This window comes from Capricornis sumatraensis, chromosome 3 (assembly GCF_032405125.1).
Source record: "Capricornis sumatraensis isolate serow.1 chromosome 3, serow.2, whole genome shotgun sequence".
In the NCBI taxonomy this organism is placed as follows: domain Eukaryota; kingdom Metazoa; phylum Chordata; class Mammalia; order Artiodactyla; family Bovidae; genus Capricornis; species Capricornis sumatraensis.
Window position 1 is genome coordinate 23523829 of NC_091071.1, and position 14558 is coordinate 23538386.

Below are 14558 nucleotides of genomic sequence, written 5' to 3' on the forward strand. Positions count from 1 at the left end.
AAGAGAGGCACAGATAGACAAATATGCCTCTTGATGTGGTACCCTGAAAAGGACATATTACTTATGTATGATCAGGCTAAAACCTATAGTCTGCATAACCTGAATCTAATTATAAGGAAACCAAAATGAAATTACCAATGTCATGAGAGACAGAACTTTAACAGCCAAAGCCACAGGCCTGCTGGAATCTGGAAAAAGACACTGGCAGCTGACAGTTCTGCTCCTATTGGGTAACTAAGACTAAAAGTGCTCCAGACAAAACTTGAGACAGAAGTAAGACTGGCTAATGGTACACAAGGTTGCTGATGAATAACAGTTTGATACTGGCATAGGTTACGAAGGGTTATATTACCCTCTACTCTGAATACAACCTTCAAAGACACAGTGGGTCACTCACCTCTTTATTTGAAAGGCACTTAATAGTTTGACAGTTTTTGGAAGAAGAAAGTGCACTAGCATCTGCCTCCCGGGTCAAGAAAAGGAGCTTCTGGCCCACTGAGTCTAGGCATTCTAAAACACTGTAAAGAAGGAGAGGTTAAGGTAGGAATAACAGTTTTCCCTAACCTAACAGTTGCTTCTTTATACTTGTACTGTCTAACATGGTAGCAATTAGCAACATATGGTTATTTTAACTAAAATTAAATAAAATGAAAATTCAGTTCCTTAATCACAGTAGTCATGTATATTAAAAGGTTCACACATGTAGATAGCACAGATACAGAACATTTCCACCATTATAGAAATTATATTTTCGTTGGTGCTCTCGATTCAGGGAGAGGAAGGATAAACAAAAAATATATTCAAAGCTGTTTATCAAAGTTTAGGCTAGATTCTAAGGATCTGATATGTTTACTATGCTGCAGAGACAACCCCCTTCTGAATCTGTTTTTTGTTTGTATTTTCCCCAATCTGGGCAAGACATCAAGACTATAGCTGACTCCTTTAATCAAAATACTCACTAGTCTATATCTCCTCTTATGCTACTTAGTTCAATGTTATTTCAATGTCTCACATTTTTTGTAAAATGAGTTATTTTAAGACAAGTCAATATATTCAGATAATTAGAAAAACATGCTATTCAGGGAAGCAGATGGTAGTTTTCCCTCCATAGTTTTTGTAATGGAAGAATGTTACTCATATTATTGGTAAACATTTCTCAATAGACCCAAAAGGAGAAAGAAATTGCCAGGTTTTGTTGTTAAATAAGCAATCAGATACTCCATTTATCTTTGTAACTATTTAGAAATGAAAAATATTACCTTGTGTTTAGCTGCTGAACTACTTCTGCTGTATTTCTTGGCTCTTGGCTTTCCTGGTGACGAGCTAGTGCCTCCAGATTTAGTTCTGCAATCTTAAAAGAAAATAAAGTGGTAAAAATCATTTAATATCTTGTAAAATATTTGATGGCAAATAGATGGGGAAACAGTGGAAAAAGTATTTCGGGGGGGCTCCAAAATCAGTGCAGATGGTGACTGCAGCCATGAAATTAAAAGATGCTTACTCCTTGGAAGAAAAATTATGACCAACCTAGACAGCATATTAAAAAGCAGAGACATTACTTTACCAACAAAGGTCCATCTAGTCAAGGCTATGGTTTTTCCAGTAGTCATGTATGGATGTGAGAGTTGGACTGTGAAGAAAGCTGAGCGCCGAAGAATTGATGCTTTTAAACTGTAGTGTTGGAGAAGACTCTTGAGAGTCCCTTGGACCGAAAGGAGATCCAACCAGTCCATCCTAAAGGAAATCAGTCCTGAATATTCATTGGATGAAACTCCAATACTTTGGCCACCTGATGTGAAGAACTGAGTCATTTGAAAAGACCCTGATGCTGAGAAAGATTGAAGGCGGGAGGAGAAGGGGAGGACAGAGGATGAGATGGTGGGATGGCATCACCGACTCAATGGACATAAGTTTGAGTAAACTCCAGGAGTTGGTGATGGACAGGGATGCCTGGCGTGTTGCAGTCCATGGGGTCACAAAGAGTCAGACACGACTGAGTGACTGAACTGAACTGAAAGTATTTGAAGCTAAAAAACAAAACAAACAAAATGCTCAAACCTGAAAAACCTACTCAAGTGGTGTTCTTTGCTTCTGTAGATAGTGAACTTTGCTGATGCCACATTCCTAGACTGGCTTCAATACTTACCAGATTGCTTCTGGCTGCTTAGCCAAGAATGGCAATCTGTTACCACCTGCTGATGTGACATGAATATGGGAAAGGACCAAGCAGGGCTTAGTGAAAAGTAGTGACAATTCATTCATTCCCAAGTCACTTAAAACTTACTTCTCTGTAAACATGCAATCTTTTGAAATTAAAAAAGAATGGTTTTCATGGCAACATGAAGAAAAAAAGACTTTATTAATACAAAATTATTAAAAGTATTCTAGTTTATTCTCTTTGCATAAAGTGAGAGCCCTTTGGGAGTTTTTGTGTATAGAGATACAAGTTTCCTTACTTAGAATCATTTTAGATTCAATTTAGAATTATAAAGAAAGTATAGAGTTCCCAAACATATTCAACTGCCATTTTCAACTATTATTAATATCTTAGATTAGTATTATATATTTGACACAATTATTAATGTTAATTTTTTCTTTTTAAATTTTTTATTTGAGTATAGTTGATTTACAGTGTTGTATTAGTTTCTACTTATACCAAAGTGGATCAGTTACACATATCAACTTTTTTATAAATTCTTTTCCAGTGTGTTATTAACTAAAGCCTATGCTTAATTCAGATTTCCTTAGATTTTACTCAAGTATATGCAGTTCTTCCTAGAAATCAAGTGGCAACTGCTGTTGAAACAGTGCTACCCCAAGAGAGCAAACATCTATGTATTTATAATTATCACAATTATTAACATCAGTTACAGTGACTTAAAAGTAGCATGCAGAATCTTTAGTTCCCTCAGTTTGGTTCAGTCGCTCAGTCGTGTCCAACTCTTTGCGACCCAATGAATCACAGCATGCCATGCCTCCCTGTCCATCACCAACTCCCAGAGTTCACTCAGACTCATATCCATCAAGTCAGTGATGCCATCCAGGCATCTCATCCTGGGTCGTCCCCTTCTCCTCCTGCCCCCAATCCCTCCTAGCAACAAAGTCTTTTCCAATGAGTAAACTCTTCGCATGAGGTGGCCAAAGTACTGGAGTTTCAGCTTTAGCATCATTCCTTCCAAAGAAATTCCAGGGCAGATCTCCTTCAGAATGGACTGGTTGGATCTCCTTGCAGTCCAAGGGACTCTCAAGAGTCTTCTCCAACACCACAGTTCAAAAGCATCAATTCTTCGGCGCTCAGCCTTCTTCACAGTACAACTCTCACATCCATATATGACCACAGGAAAAACCAAAGCCTTGACAAGACGGACCTTAGTCGGCAAAGTAGTTTCTGCTTTTGAATATGCTATCTAGGTTGGTCATAACTTTCTTTCCAAGGAGTAAGCATCTTTTAATTTCATGGCTGCAGTCACCATCTGCAGTGATTTTGGAGCCCCCCAAAATAAAGTCTGACACTGTTTCCACTGCTTCCCCATCTATTTCCCATGAAGGGATGGGACCGGATGCCATGATCTTCGTTTTCTGAATGTTGAGCTTTAAGCCAACTTTTTCACTCTCCTCTTTCACTTTCATCAAGAGGCTTTTGAGTTCCTCTTCACTTTCTGCCATAAGGGTGGTGTCATCTGCGTATCTGAGGTTATTGATATTTCTCCCGGCAATCTTGATTCCAGCTTGTGTTTCTTCCAGTCCAGCATTTCTCATGATGTACTCTGCATATAAGTTAAATAAGCAGGGTGACAATATACAGCCTTGACGTACTCCTTTTCCTATTTGGAACCAGTCTGTTGTTCCATGTCCAGTTCTAACTGTTGCTTCCTGACCTGCATACAGATTTCTCAAGAGGCAGGTCAGGTGGTCTGGTATTCCCATCTCTCTCAGAATTTTCCACAGTTGATTGTGATCCACACAGTCAAAGGCTTTGGCATAGTCAATAAAGTAGAAATAGATGCTTTTCTGGAACTCTCTTGCTTTTTCAATGATTCAGTGGATGCTGGCAATTTGATCTCTGGTTCCTTTGCCTTTTCTACAACCAGCTTGAACATCAGGAAGTTCACGGTTCATGTATTGCTGCAGCCTGGCTTGGAGAATTTTGAGCATTACTTTACTAGCATGTGAGATGAGTGTAACTGTGCAGTGGTTTGAGCATTCTTTGGTATTGCCTTTCTTTGGGATTGGAATGAAAATTAACTTTTTCCAGTCCTTTGGCCACTGCTGAGTTTTCCAAATTTGCTGGCATATTGAGTGCAGCACTTTCACAGCATCATCTTTCAGGATTTGAAATAGCTCAACTGGAAATCCATCACCTCCACTAGCTTTGTTCCCTAACCAGCGATAAAACCCATGCCCCCTGCAATGGAAGCACTAAGTCTTAACCACTGGAATTCTATCAGCTATATTGATTAATACCACTTTATGGTGCTTAATATATTCATGGCACTGTGCTAATAGCATGATACTATATAATATCTCATTTACCCTCACCAATATCCCAGAGAAGTGTGTTCCCATTTTACAGATCTAGAAACTAAAAACTATAAACTAAAGTTCTTCAGAGAAATTGCCTTAGATATCATATATCATTTCACCTATAATATATATCATTTCACCTATAACACACCATTTCACCTACTTAAAAACAGGTTAAGTCTAACTTCATAGAGATTTAACCACTATATTATGCTAGTGATACACATCTTAAATTCAAATATATGTTCACTTTGAATTATACTCCCATTTTTGTAAAGAAATATGATATGGTGGTTTGTGACACTGTTCTAGTCTCATAATTTTAAGGAAAGCAAAGATACTAACCTTCTTTGGGCCATACTTGAGGAAATACCGAGCCAATTCAAGGGTTGTTCTAGCATCTTCTGTAGCATCATGACCAAGCCTATCTGGACACTGTATATCCTTCCTGGAAAGTCAAGGTAAAATTGAGTTAACTGGGAGCATTCTTTTTTTCTTTTTTAATTTTGTGGCTGTGAGGTGCGGCATGTGGGATTCCTCAACCAGGGATTGAACCCACACCCCCTACGTTGGAAGCATGGAATTTTAACCACTGGAAAGCCAGGAAAGTCCTGAGAGCATTTTTAATGACAGATTCTTTCAACCCCAAAGTTCTAGCTACATGTAAAGTTTTAGCATCCCAGTAATTAGATCTGAATGTTAACAATCAAGATTCGTTTATTCCTTAGTGCCAAGATTTGAGAGGTTCTGAGAATACAGAATGATCAGGAATGGCTTTGTCTACAGTAAGCATATCATCAATGGCTATTTAATAAAAAGTCTCTGGTTCACTCCCTAGTCAATCCCTTGTTTCATTTCTTAGATATAGCTGTGGTTTTAAAGTTATCTTCCAGAAATTTTCTATTTGTATACAAGCATCTAATATACGGGCTTCCCAGGTGGCATTAGTGGTAAAGAACACTCCTAACAATGCAGGTAGAGTTAAGAGACGTAGGTTCAAACCCTGGGGTGGAAAGATCCCCTGGAAAAGGGCATGGCAACCCACTCCAGTATTCTTGCCAGGAGAATGCCATGGATAGAAGCCCCAGGTGGGCTATGGTCCACAGGGTCACAAAGAGTTGGACACAACTGAAGCAACTTGGTATGCATGCATGCATGTCTATTATATACTTAAAAGTTCTTTTTATTTTAATTTTTTGACTACACTGTGTGGCATATAGGTCTTAGTTCCCTGACCAAGGATGGTGCCTGTGCCCCCTCCACTGGAAGCACTGAAATGCCAGAGAAGTCTCATTATTTAAAAAACATTTTTTAAATACATCTCTTCCCTGGTGGCTCAGATGGTAAAGCGTCTGCCTACAATGTGGGAGACATGGGTTCAATCCCTGGGTCAGGAAGATCTCCTGGAGAAGGAAATGGCAACCCACTCCAGTATTGTTGCCTGGAAAATCCCATGGATGGAGGAACCTAGTTAGGCTACAGTCCATGGGGTCGCAAAGAGTCAGACTTCTCTCACTCACTCACTCATACTTCTGTCTATAGATGTATCTAAATCTAAGCTACATCATATCAATATCTCAAAATCTTTGAATCTTTTTCTGAATCTCCATTTTAGGGAGATTAATCTATAAATTGGAGAATAATCCCCAGATTTTTATTCAGTAATATCTTAGACATCCCTTTATTGCACATTTCATGGCTGGAGCCACCATCTGCAGTGATTTTAGAGTGCAAAAATATAAAATCTGTCACTGTTTCCCCATCTATTTGCCATGAAGTGATGGGACCAGATACCAAGATCTTAGTTTTCTGAATGTTGAGCTTTAAGCCTACTTTTTCACTCTCCTCTTTCATTAAGATGCTCTCTAGTTCTTCTTCGTTTTCTGCTATAAGTGTGGTGTTATCTGCACGTCTGAGGTTATTGATATTTCTCCTGGCAATCTTGATTCCAGCTTGTGCTTCATCCAGTCCCGCATTTCTCATGATGTACTCTGTATATAACTTAAATAAGCAGGGTGACAATATACAGCCTTGATGTACTCCTTTCCCGATTTGGAATCAGTCTGTTGTTCCATGTCCAGTTCTAACTGTTGCTTCTTGACCTGCCATACATATTTCTCAGGAGGCAGGTCAGGCGGTCTGGGATTCCTATCTCATGAAGAATTTTCCACAGTTTATTGTGATCCACACAGTCAAAGGCTTTGGCATACTCAATAAAGCAGAAAGGGATGTTTTTCTGGAACTCATTTGCTTTTTTGATGATCCAACAGATGTTGGCAATTTGATCTCTGGTTCCTCTGCCTTTTCTAAATCCAGCTTGAACATCTGGAAGTTCATGGTTCATGTACTATTGAAGCCTGGCTTGGAGAGTTTTGAGCAATACTTTGCTAGTGTGTGAGATGAGTACAATTGTGCAGTAGATTAAGCATTCTTTTGCATTGCCTTTCTTGGGGATTGGAATGAAAACTGACGTTTTCCAGTACCATGGCCACTGCTGAGTTTTCCAAATTTGTTGACATATTGACTGCAGCAGTTTCACAGCATCATCTTTTAGGATTTGAAATAGCTCAACTGGGATTCCATCACCTCGACTAGCTTTGTTTGTAGTGATGCTTCCTAAGGGCCACTTGACTCCGTATTTCAGGATGTCTGGCTCTAGGTGAGTGATCACATGATCGTGATTATCTGGGTTGTGAAGATCTTTATTGTATAGTTCTTCAGTGTATTCTTGCTACCTCTTCTTAATATCTTCTGCTTCTGAGAGATCCATACCATTTCTGTCCTTTATTGAGTCCATCTCTAGATGAAATATTCCCTTGGTATCTCTAATTTTCTTTAAAAGATCTCTAGTCTTTCCCATTCTATTGTTTTCCTCTATTTCTTTGCATTAATCACTGAGGAAGTCTTTCTTATCTCTCCTTGCTATTCTTTGGAACTCTGCATTCAGATGGGTATATCTTTCCTTTTCTCCTTTGCCTTTTGCTTCTCTTCTTTTCATAGCTATTTATAAGGCCTCCTCAGACAACCTTTCTGCCTTTTTTTCATTTCTTTTTCTTGGGGATGCTTTTGATCACTGCCTCCTCTACAATGTCATGAACCTCCATTCATAGTTCTACAGGCACTCTATCAGATCTAATCCCTTGAATCTATTTGTCACTTCTACTGTCTAATCATAAGGGATTGGATTTAGGTCATACCTGAATGGTCTAGTGGTTTTCCCTACTTCATTAAATTTAAGTCTGAATTTGGCAATAAGGAGTTCATGATCGGAGCCACAGTCAGCTTCCAGTCTTGTTTTTGCTGACTGTATAGAGCTTCTCCATCTTTGGCTGCAAAGAATAAAATCAATCTGATTTCGGTATTGACCATTTGGTGATGTCCATGTGTAGAGTCTTCTCTTGAGTTGTTGGAAGAGGGTGTTGCTATGACCAGTGCATTCTCTTGGCAAAACTCTATCAGCCTTTGCCCTGCTTCATTCCGTATTCCAAGGCCAAATTTGCCTTTACTCCAGGTATTTCTTGACTTCCTACCCTTGCATTCCAGTCCCCTCTAATAAAAAGGACATCTTTTTGGGGTGGTAGTTCTAGAAGGTCTTATAGGTCTTCATAGAACCATTCAACTTCAGCTTCTTCAGCATTACTGGTCAGGGCTAGACTTGGGATTACTGTGATATTAAACGGTTTGCCTTGGAAATGAACTGAGATCATTCTGTCATTTTTGAAATTGCATCCAAGTATTGCATTTCAGACTCTTTTGTTGACTATGATGGCTACTCCATTTTTTCTCATGGATTCTTGCCCACAGTAGTAGATATAATGGTCATCTGAGTTAAATTCACCCATTCCAGTCCATTTTAGTTCACTGATTTCTAAAATGTCAATGTTAATTCACTCTTGCCATCTCCTGTTTGACCACTTCCAATTTGCCTTGATTCATGGACCTAACATTCCAGGTTTCAATGTGATACTGCCCTTGATAGCATCAGACTTTACTTCCATCACCAGTCACAGTCAAAATTACTGCAGATGGTGACTGCAGCCATGAAATTAAAAGATACTTGTTCCTTGGAAAAGTTATGACCAACCTAGACAGTGTATTAACAAGCAGAGACATTACTTTGCCAACAAAGGTCCATCTAGTCAAAGCTATGGTTTTTCCAGTAGTCATGTATGGATGTGAGAGTTGGACTATAAAGAAAGCTGAGCACTGAAGAAATGATGATTTTGAACTGTGGTGTTGAAGAAGACTCTTGAGAGTCCCTTGGACTGCAAGGATTCCAACCAGTCCATCCTAAAGGAAATCAGTCCTGTATATGCATTGGAAGGAGTAATGCTGAAGCTGCAACTGCAATACTTTGGCCACATGGTGCAAAAAACTGACTCATTTGAAAAGACCCTGATGCGGGGAAAGACTGAAGGCGGGAGGAGAAGGGGACGACAGAGGATGAGATGGTTGGGTGCCATCACCGACTCAATGGACATGAGTTTGAGTAAACTCCAGGAACTCGTGATGGATAGGGAGGCCTGGTGTGGGGCAGTCCATGGGGTCACAAAGAGTCGGACACACTGAGCAACTGAACTGAACTATTAGCACATATCATCACATTCAATAACAAAGCATCATTTATACAGATAACCATAATTTATTTAACTAGTCTTGTAAAATATCTGAAGATTTGGGAGCTATTTTAAACCACACTATAATGAACATCATTATACATGTGTTTATACGTAGTAGGATACTATCAATATAGGAATGTTATGTTTCAAAGTTTTGGGTAACTTTTCTTCCTCTTCTGTCCAGTTCTATCCATCAACCTTCAGATACGAATGCAACTCTTTTTGGTATTCCCAAAGTTTTTTCATTTATGAATCATACTTCTCTCTGAAGTTAGGATCTCAGAATTCCTAATAATATTTACAAACTAAGAGAGAGGAAGAGCAGAGAGGCCAAACTTTTGCAATATGCTTTAAATAAGATACAATCTGCTAACTTATATGCAGTCTATCAGGATAATATTATAATATTCAAACAAACTTACCCCAAAATAGCTTTGGCTAAGAACTTGAGCTTAAATCTTCTGCCCTGCTCTCTGACATAAAGCAATGATGTATCAATAACATATGGATGTATCATCTGAGGAGGAAAGAGAATAGAATGAGTAGCATCCTATGCTAAAGGAAAAAATAAGTGGACTGGGAAACCGAAGGCTTTAGATCTAAGATAGATAAAACAGGCTCATATGCTAGAAAAACTAAGTCCTAAATCAGATACTCACTTTCAGTGCTCTGAGATCTAAATCTAAGGAGTGGCCCACTAACACAGCATCAGGAGGAAGAAGGATCTTCAACTGTCTCTGTACATCTTTGAGTTTGGTTGTCACTGGTTTAAGAATCTTCTTTGTGATTCCTGAGAAACTTTCAACAACAACAAAAAAAATCAGAGAAATGGAAAAACCAGGATATTACTAAGTTTTTCTCCCTGGAAAGCCACTCGAAAAGAATATTTTAAAAAATTGATAAAACATTAATAAATGCTTAGTGTAATAAGGTTGAAAATAAACAAAGAAGAAATTAAAAACTGCCTATAATCCCACTACCCAGAGATCACTTTTTACACTTTAATAAATACCCTTTCATATTTTTTGATACATATATATTCACGTATGTTTCATTTTTATAAAAATGCAATGGCTAATAAGCACATGAAAAAGTGCTCAACATGGCTCATTATTTCAGAAATGCACCTGTCAGAATGGCCATCATCCAAAAATCTACAAACAATAAATCCTGGAGAGAGTATGGAGAAAAGGAACACTTTTGTACTGTTGGTAGGAATATAAATTGATACAGCCACTATGGAAGACAGTATGGAGATTCCTTAAAAAAACGGGATAGGCGGCGGTCCTAAGATGGCAGAGGAATAGGACGTGAAGACCACTTTCTCGCTCACAAATTCCTCAAAAGAACATTTCAACGCTGAGCAAACTCCACAAAACAACTTCTGAAGGCTGGCAGAGGACATCAGGCAACCAGAAAAGCAGACCATTGTCTTCAAAAACAGGTAGGAAAAAATATAAAAGACAAAAAAGGAGACAAAGGAGGTGGGGAGGGAGCTCCGTCCCGGGAAGGGAATTTTAAGAAGAGAGGTTTCCAAACACCAGGAAACACTCTCCCTGCCGAGTCTGTGGCGAGCCTTGGAAACACAGAGGGCAACATAACAGGAAGGGAAAAATAAAGAAATAATTAAAACCAAGAGATTACAAGCCCAACAGTAACTCCCCCAGCGGAAAAGCAGCACAGACACCTGCATCCACCACAGGGAAGTGGGGGCAGGGCAGGGAAGCGCAGGAGGCGCGGGCTGCAGTGCTTTGTAAGAATCGGGCAGGAATGCCCCACGCGCAACCAGAACGATCTAACTTGGGCTAGCAAACCAGACTGTGGGATAGCTACCACGCGAAAAGCTTGAACATAAGACACCTCCAGGACCGAGCACAGAACAAAGGACGGAACGGAAAAAGCTGGCTGCAGACCATCCCCCACTGGGGACAGGCAGCCAGAGCCGTAAGGGCTGGAAAGGGGCAATTGCAGACCCAGAGAGACTTCACTTACCAAACTGCAAGCAGGCTTCTTTGCTAAGACTTCTGGGGGTGCTGGACAGTCACCATCTGCCTCACAAGGGGCGCCAGCGGTCCACCCAGAAAACTGAGCAGCAGAGGCAGAAAAGGCAACAAGTCGCAGCGATCGCGCTCGCCAAACTCCTGAGCTACTCGGACCCGGGAAGGGCACAAAACGCAGTCCCAACCGAATCTGTGCCTCTGAGGGCTACCTGAGTGCCGAACCTGAGCGGCTTAGACCGGGGAAGTGCACGCAGCCTAGGACCGGCCTCAGATGGTTCCCGACTGAGCATCGTAGAGCCGGAGCGGTTTGTACGCCGCGAGAAGGGACAGGTCCAGCAGGGCTGAGACACTGTGTGCACACGACAGCGCTATTTGTTTGCAGCATCCCCCCTCCCCACAGTGCGACTGAACTAGTGATCCTAAAAAACCAGCATAAAGAAGAAGTTAAACAGAGGGAACTGCCTTGGAAGTGACCCCACAATGCCCACAACATCAGAGAATGGCCAGATATATTTTTACTATTTTTAAAATCATTCCTTTTTTTTTTCTTTTTTTTCTGACTTTTTTTTTTAATAGTTAAGTCTTCTATTTCTCCTCTAATTTTTATTTCTATAACCTATTATTAATATTCAAAAAAAAACTTTTTTTTTTTTTTAAGGCAAACACCATATATAGTCTTTGGGTGGTTATTGGTGTTTGTTTTTTTTGTTTGTTTGTTTTTAATAATTCTTGTGGCTTTTTTTCTTTTTTCCTTTTTCCTTCTGCTTCTTTTCTTTAATATTGTATTTTTGAAAATCCAACCTCTTCTCTAGATTTTTAATCTTTGCTCTTCGGTTTTTGTTGTCAATTTTGTACATTTAAAAACCCAAACTTTCACTACCCAATTTTACCTGAGAGCGAGATTACAGGCTTGACCACTCTCTCCTCCTTTGGACTCTCCTTTTTCTCCACCAGGTGGCCTCTGTCTCTTTTCTCCCCCATCTCTTCTCTATCCAACTCTGTGAATCTCTGTGTGTTCCAGACGGTGGAGAACACCTAAGGAACTGGTTACTGGCAGGATTTGTCTCTCTCCTTCTCATTCCTCTCTCTTATCCTCCTGGCCACCTCTGTCTACTTCCTCCCTCTCCTCTTCCCTGTATAACTCCGTAAATACCTCTGAGCGGTCCAGACTATGGAGCGCACATAAGGAAGTGACTACTGGCTAGCTTGCTCGCTCCTCTTTTGATCTCACCCCATCTCATTCCAGTCACCTCTAACTACCCCTCCCTCCTCTCTTCTCCTTGTAACTCAGAGAACCTCTCTGGGTGTCCCTCAATGTGGAGAAACTTTTCATCTTTAACCTAGATGTTTTATCATCAGTGCTGTATAGATGGAGAAGTCTAGAGGCTACTGTAAAAATAAAACTGAAAACCAGAAGCAGGAGGCTTAAGTCCAAAGCCTGAAAACATCAGAGAACTCCTGAATTCAGGGAACATTAATCAATAGGAGCTCATCAAAAGCCTCCATACCTACACTGAAACCAAGCTCCACCCAAGGACCAACAAGTTCCAGAACAAGACATACCACACAAATTCTCCAGCAACACAGGAACACACTTCTGAGCTTCAATATATAGGCAGCTCAAAGTTACTCCAAAACCTTTGACGTCTCATAACCCATTACTGATCACTCCACTGCACTCCAGAGAGAAGAAACCCAGCTCCACCCACCAGAACTCCAACACAAGCCTCCCTAACCAGGAAACCTAGACAAGCCACTGATACAACCCCACCCACAGTGAGGAAGCTCCATAATAAAGAGAACTCCACAAATTACCAGAATATAAAAAGGCCACCCCATATGCAGCAATATAATCAAGATGAAGAGACAGAGGAATACTCAGCAGGTAAAGGAACAGGAGGGTTGCCCACCAAACCAAACAAAAGAGGAAGAGGTAGGGAATCTACCTGAGAAAGAATTCCTAATATTGATAGTGAAAATGATCCAAAATCTTGAAATCAAAATGGAATCACAGATAAATAGCCTAGAGACAAGGATTGAGAAGATGCAAGAAAGGTTTAACAAGGACCTAGAAGAAGAGTCAATATATAATAAATAACGCAATAAATGAGATCAGAAACACTCTGGAAGCAACAAATAGCAGAATAACGGAGGCAGAAGATAGGATTAGTGAAATAGAAGATAGAATGGTAGAAATAAATGAATCAGAGAGGAAACAAGAAAAACGAATTAAAAGAAATGAGGACAATCTCAGAAACCTCCAGGACGATATGAAACGCTCCAACATTCGAATAATAGGAGTCCCAGAAGAAGAAGACAAAAAGAAAGACCATGAGAAAATCCTTGAGGAGATAATAGTTGAAAACTTCCCTAAAATGGGGAAGGAAATAATCACCCAAGTCCAAGAAACACAGAGAGTTCCAAATAGGATAAACCCAAGGCAAAACACCCCAAGACACATATTAATCAAATTAACAAAGATCAAACACAAAGAACAAATATTAAAATCAGCAAGGGAAAAACAACAAATAACACACAAGGGGATTCCCATAAGGATAACAGCTGATCTTTCAATAGAAACTCTTCAGGCCAGGAGGGAATGGCAAGACGTACTTAAAGTGATGAAAGAAAATAACCTACAGCCCAGATTACTGTACTCAGCAAGGATCTCATTCAAATACGAAGGAGAAATCAAAAGCTTTACAGACAAGCAAAAGCTGAGAGAATTCAGCACCACCAAACCAGCTCTCCAACAAATTCTAAAGGATATTCTCTAGACAGGAAACACAAAAAGGGTGTATAAACCCGAACCCAAAACAATAAAGTAAATGGTAACGGGATCATACTTATCAATAATTACCTTAAACATAAATGGGTTGAATGCCCCAACCAAAAGGCAAAGACTGGCCGAATGGATACAAAAACAAGACCCCTCTATATGCTGCTTACAAGAGACCCACCTCAAAACAAGGGACACATACAGACTGAAAGTGAAGGGCTAGAAAAAGATATACCATTCAAATAGAGACCAAAAGAAAGCAAGAGTGGCAATACTCATATCTGATAAAATAGACTTTAAAACAAAGGCTGTGAAAAGAGACAAAGAAGGCCACTACATAATGATCAAAGGATCAATCCAAGAAGAAGATATAACAATTATAAATATATATGCACCCAATATAGGAGCACTGCAATATGTAAGACAAATGCTAACAAGTATGAAAGGGGAAATCAACAATAACACAATAATAGTGGGAGACTTTAATACCCCACTCACACCTATGGACAGATCAACTAAACAGAAAATCAACAAAGAAATGCAAACTTTAAATGATACATTAGACCAGTTAGACCTAATTGATATCTATAGGACATTTCACCCCAAAACAATGAATTTCACCTTTTTCTCAAGTGC

General features: G+C 39.7%; 1 protein-coding gene across 1 annotated transcript in view; it reads right to left on the reverse strand.

Moving 5' to 3' along the window:
• Positions 1–14558, reverse strand: part of REXO5 (RNA exonuclease 5) — a 66040-nt gene that overhangs the window by 20390 nt on the left and 31092 nt on the right. Inside the window, exons 8-12 of the mRNA XM_068969196.1 lie at positions 9803–9941; positions 9566–9660; positions 4870–4972; positions 1260–1351; positions 398–518 (exon numbers count right to left, since the gene is read on the reverse strand). Coding sequence (XP_068825297.1) covers positions 398–518; positions 1260–1351; positions 4870–4972; positions 9566–9660; positions 9803–9941 — 550 coding nt within the window. The remainder of the gene's footprint in view (positions 1–397; positions 519–1259; positions 1352–4869; positions 4973–9565; positions 9661–9802; positions 9942–14558) is intronic.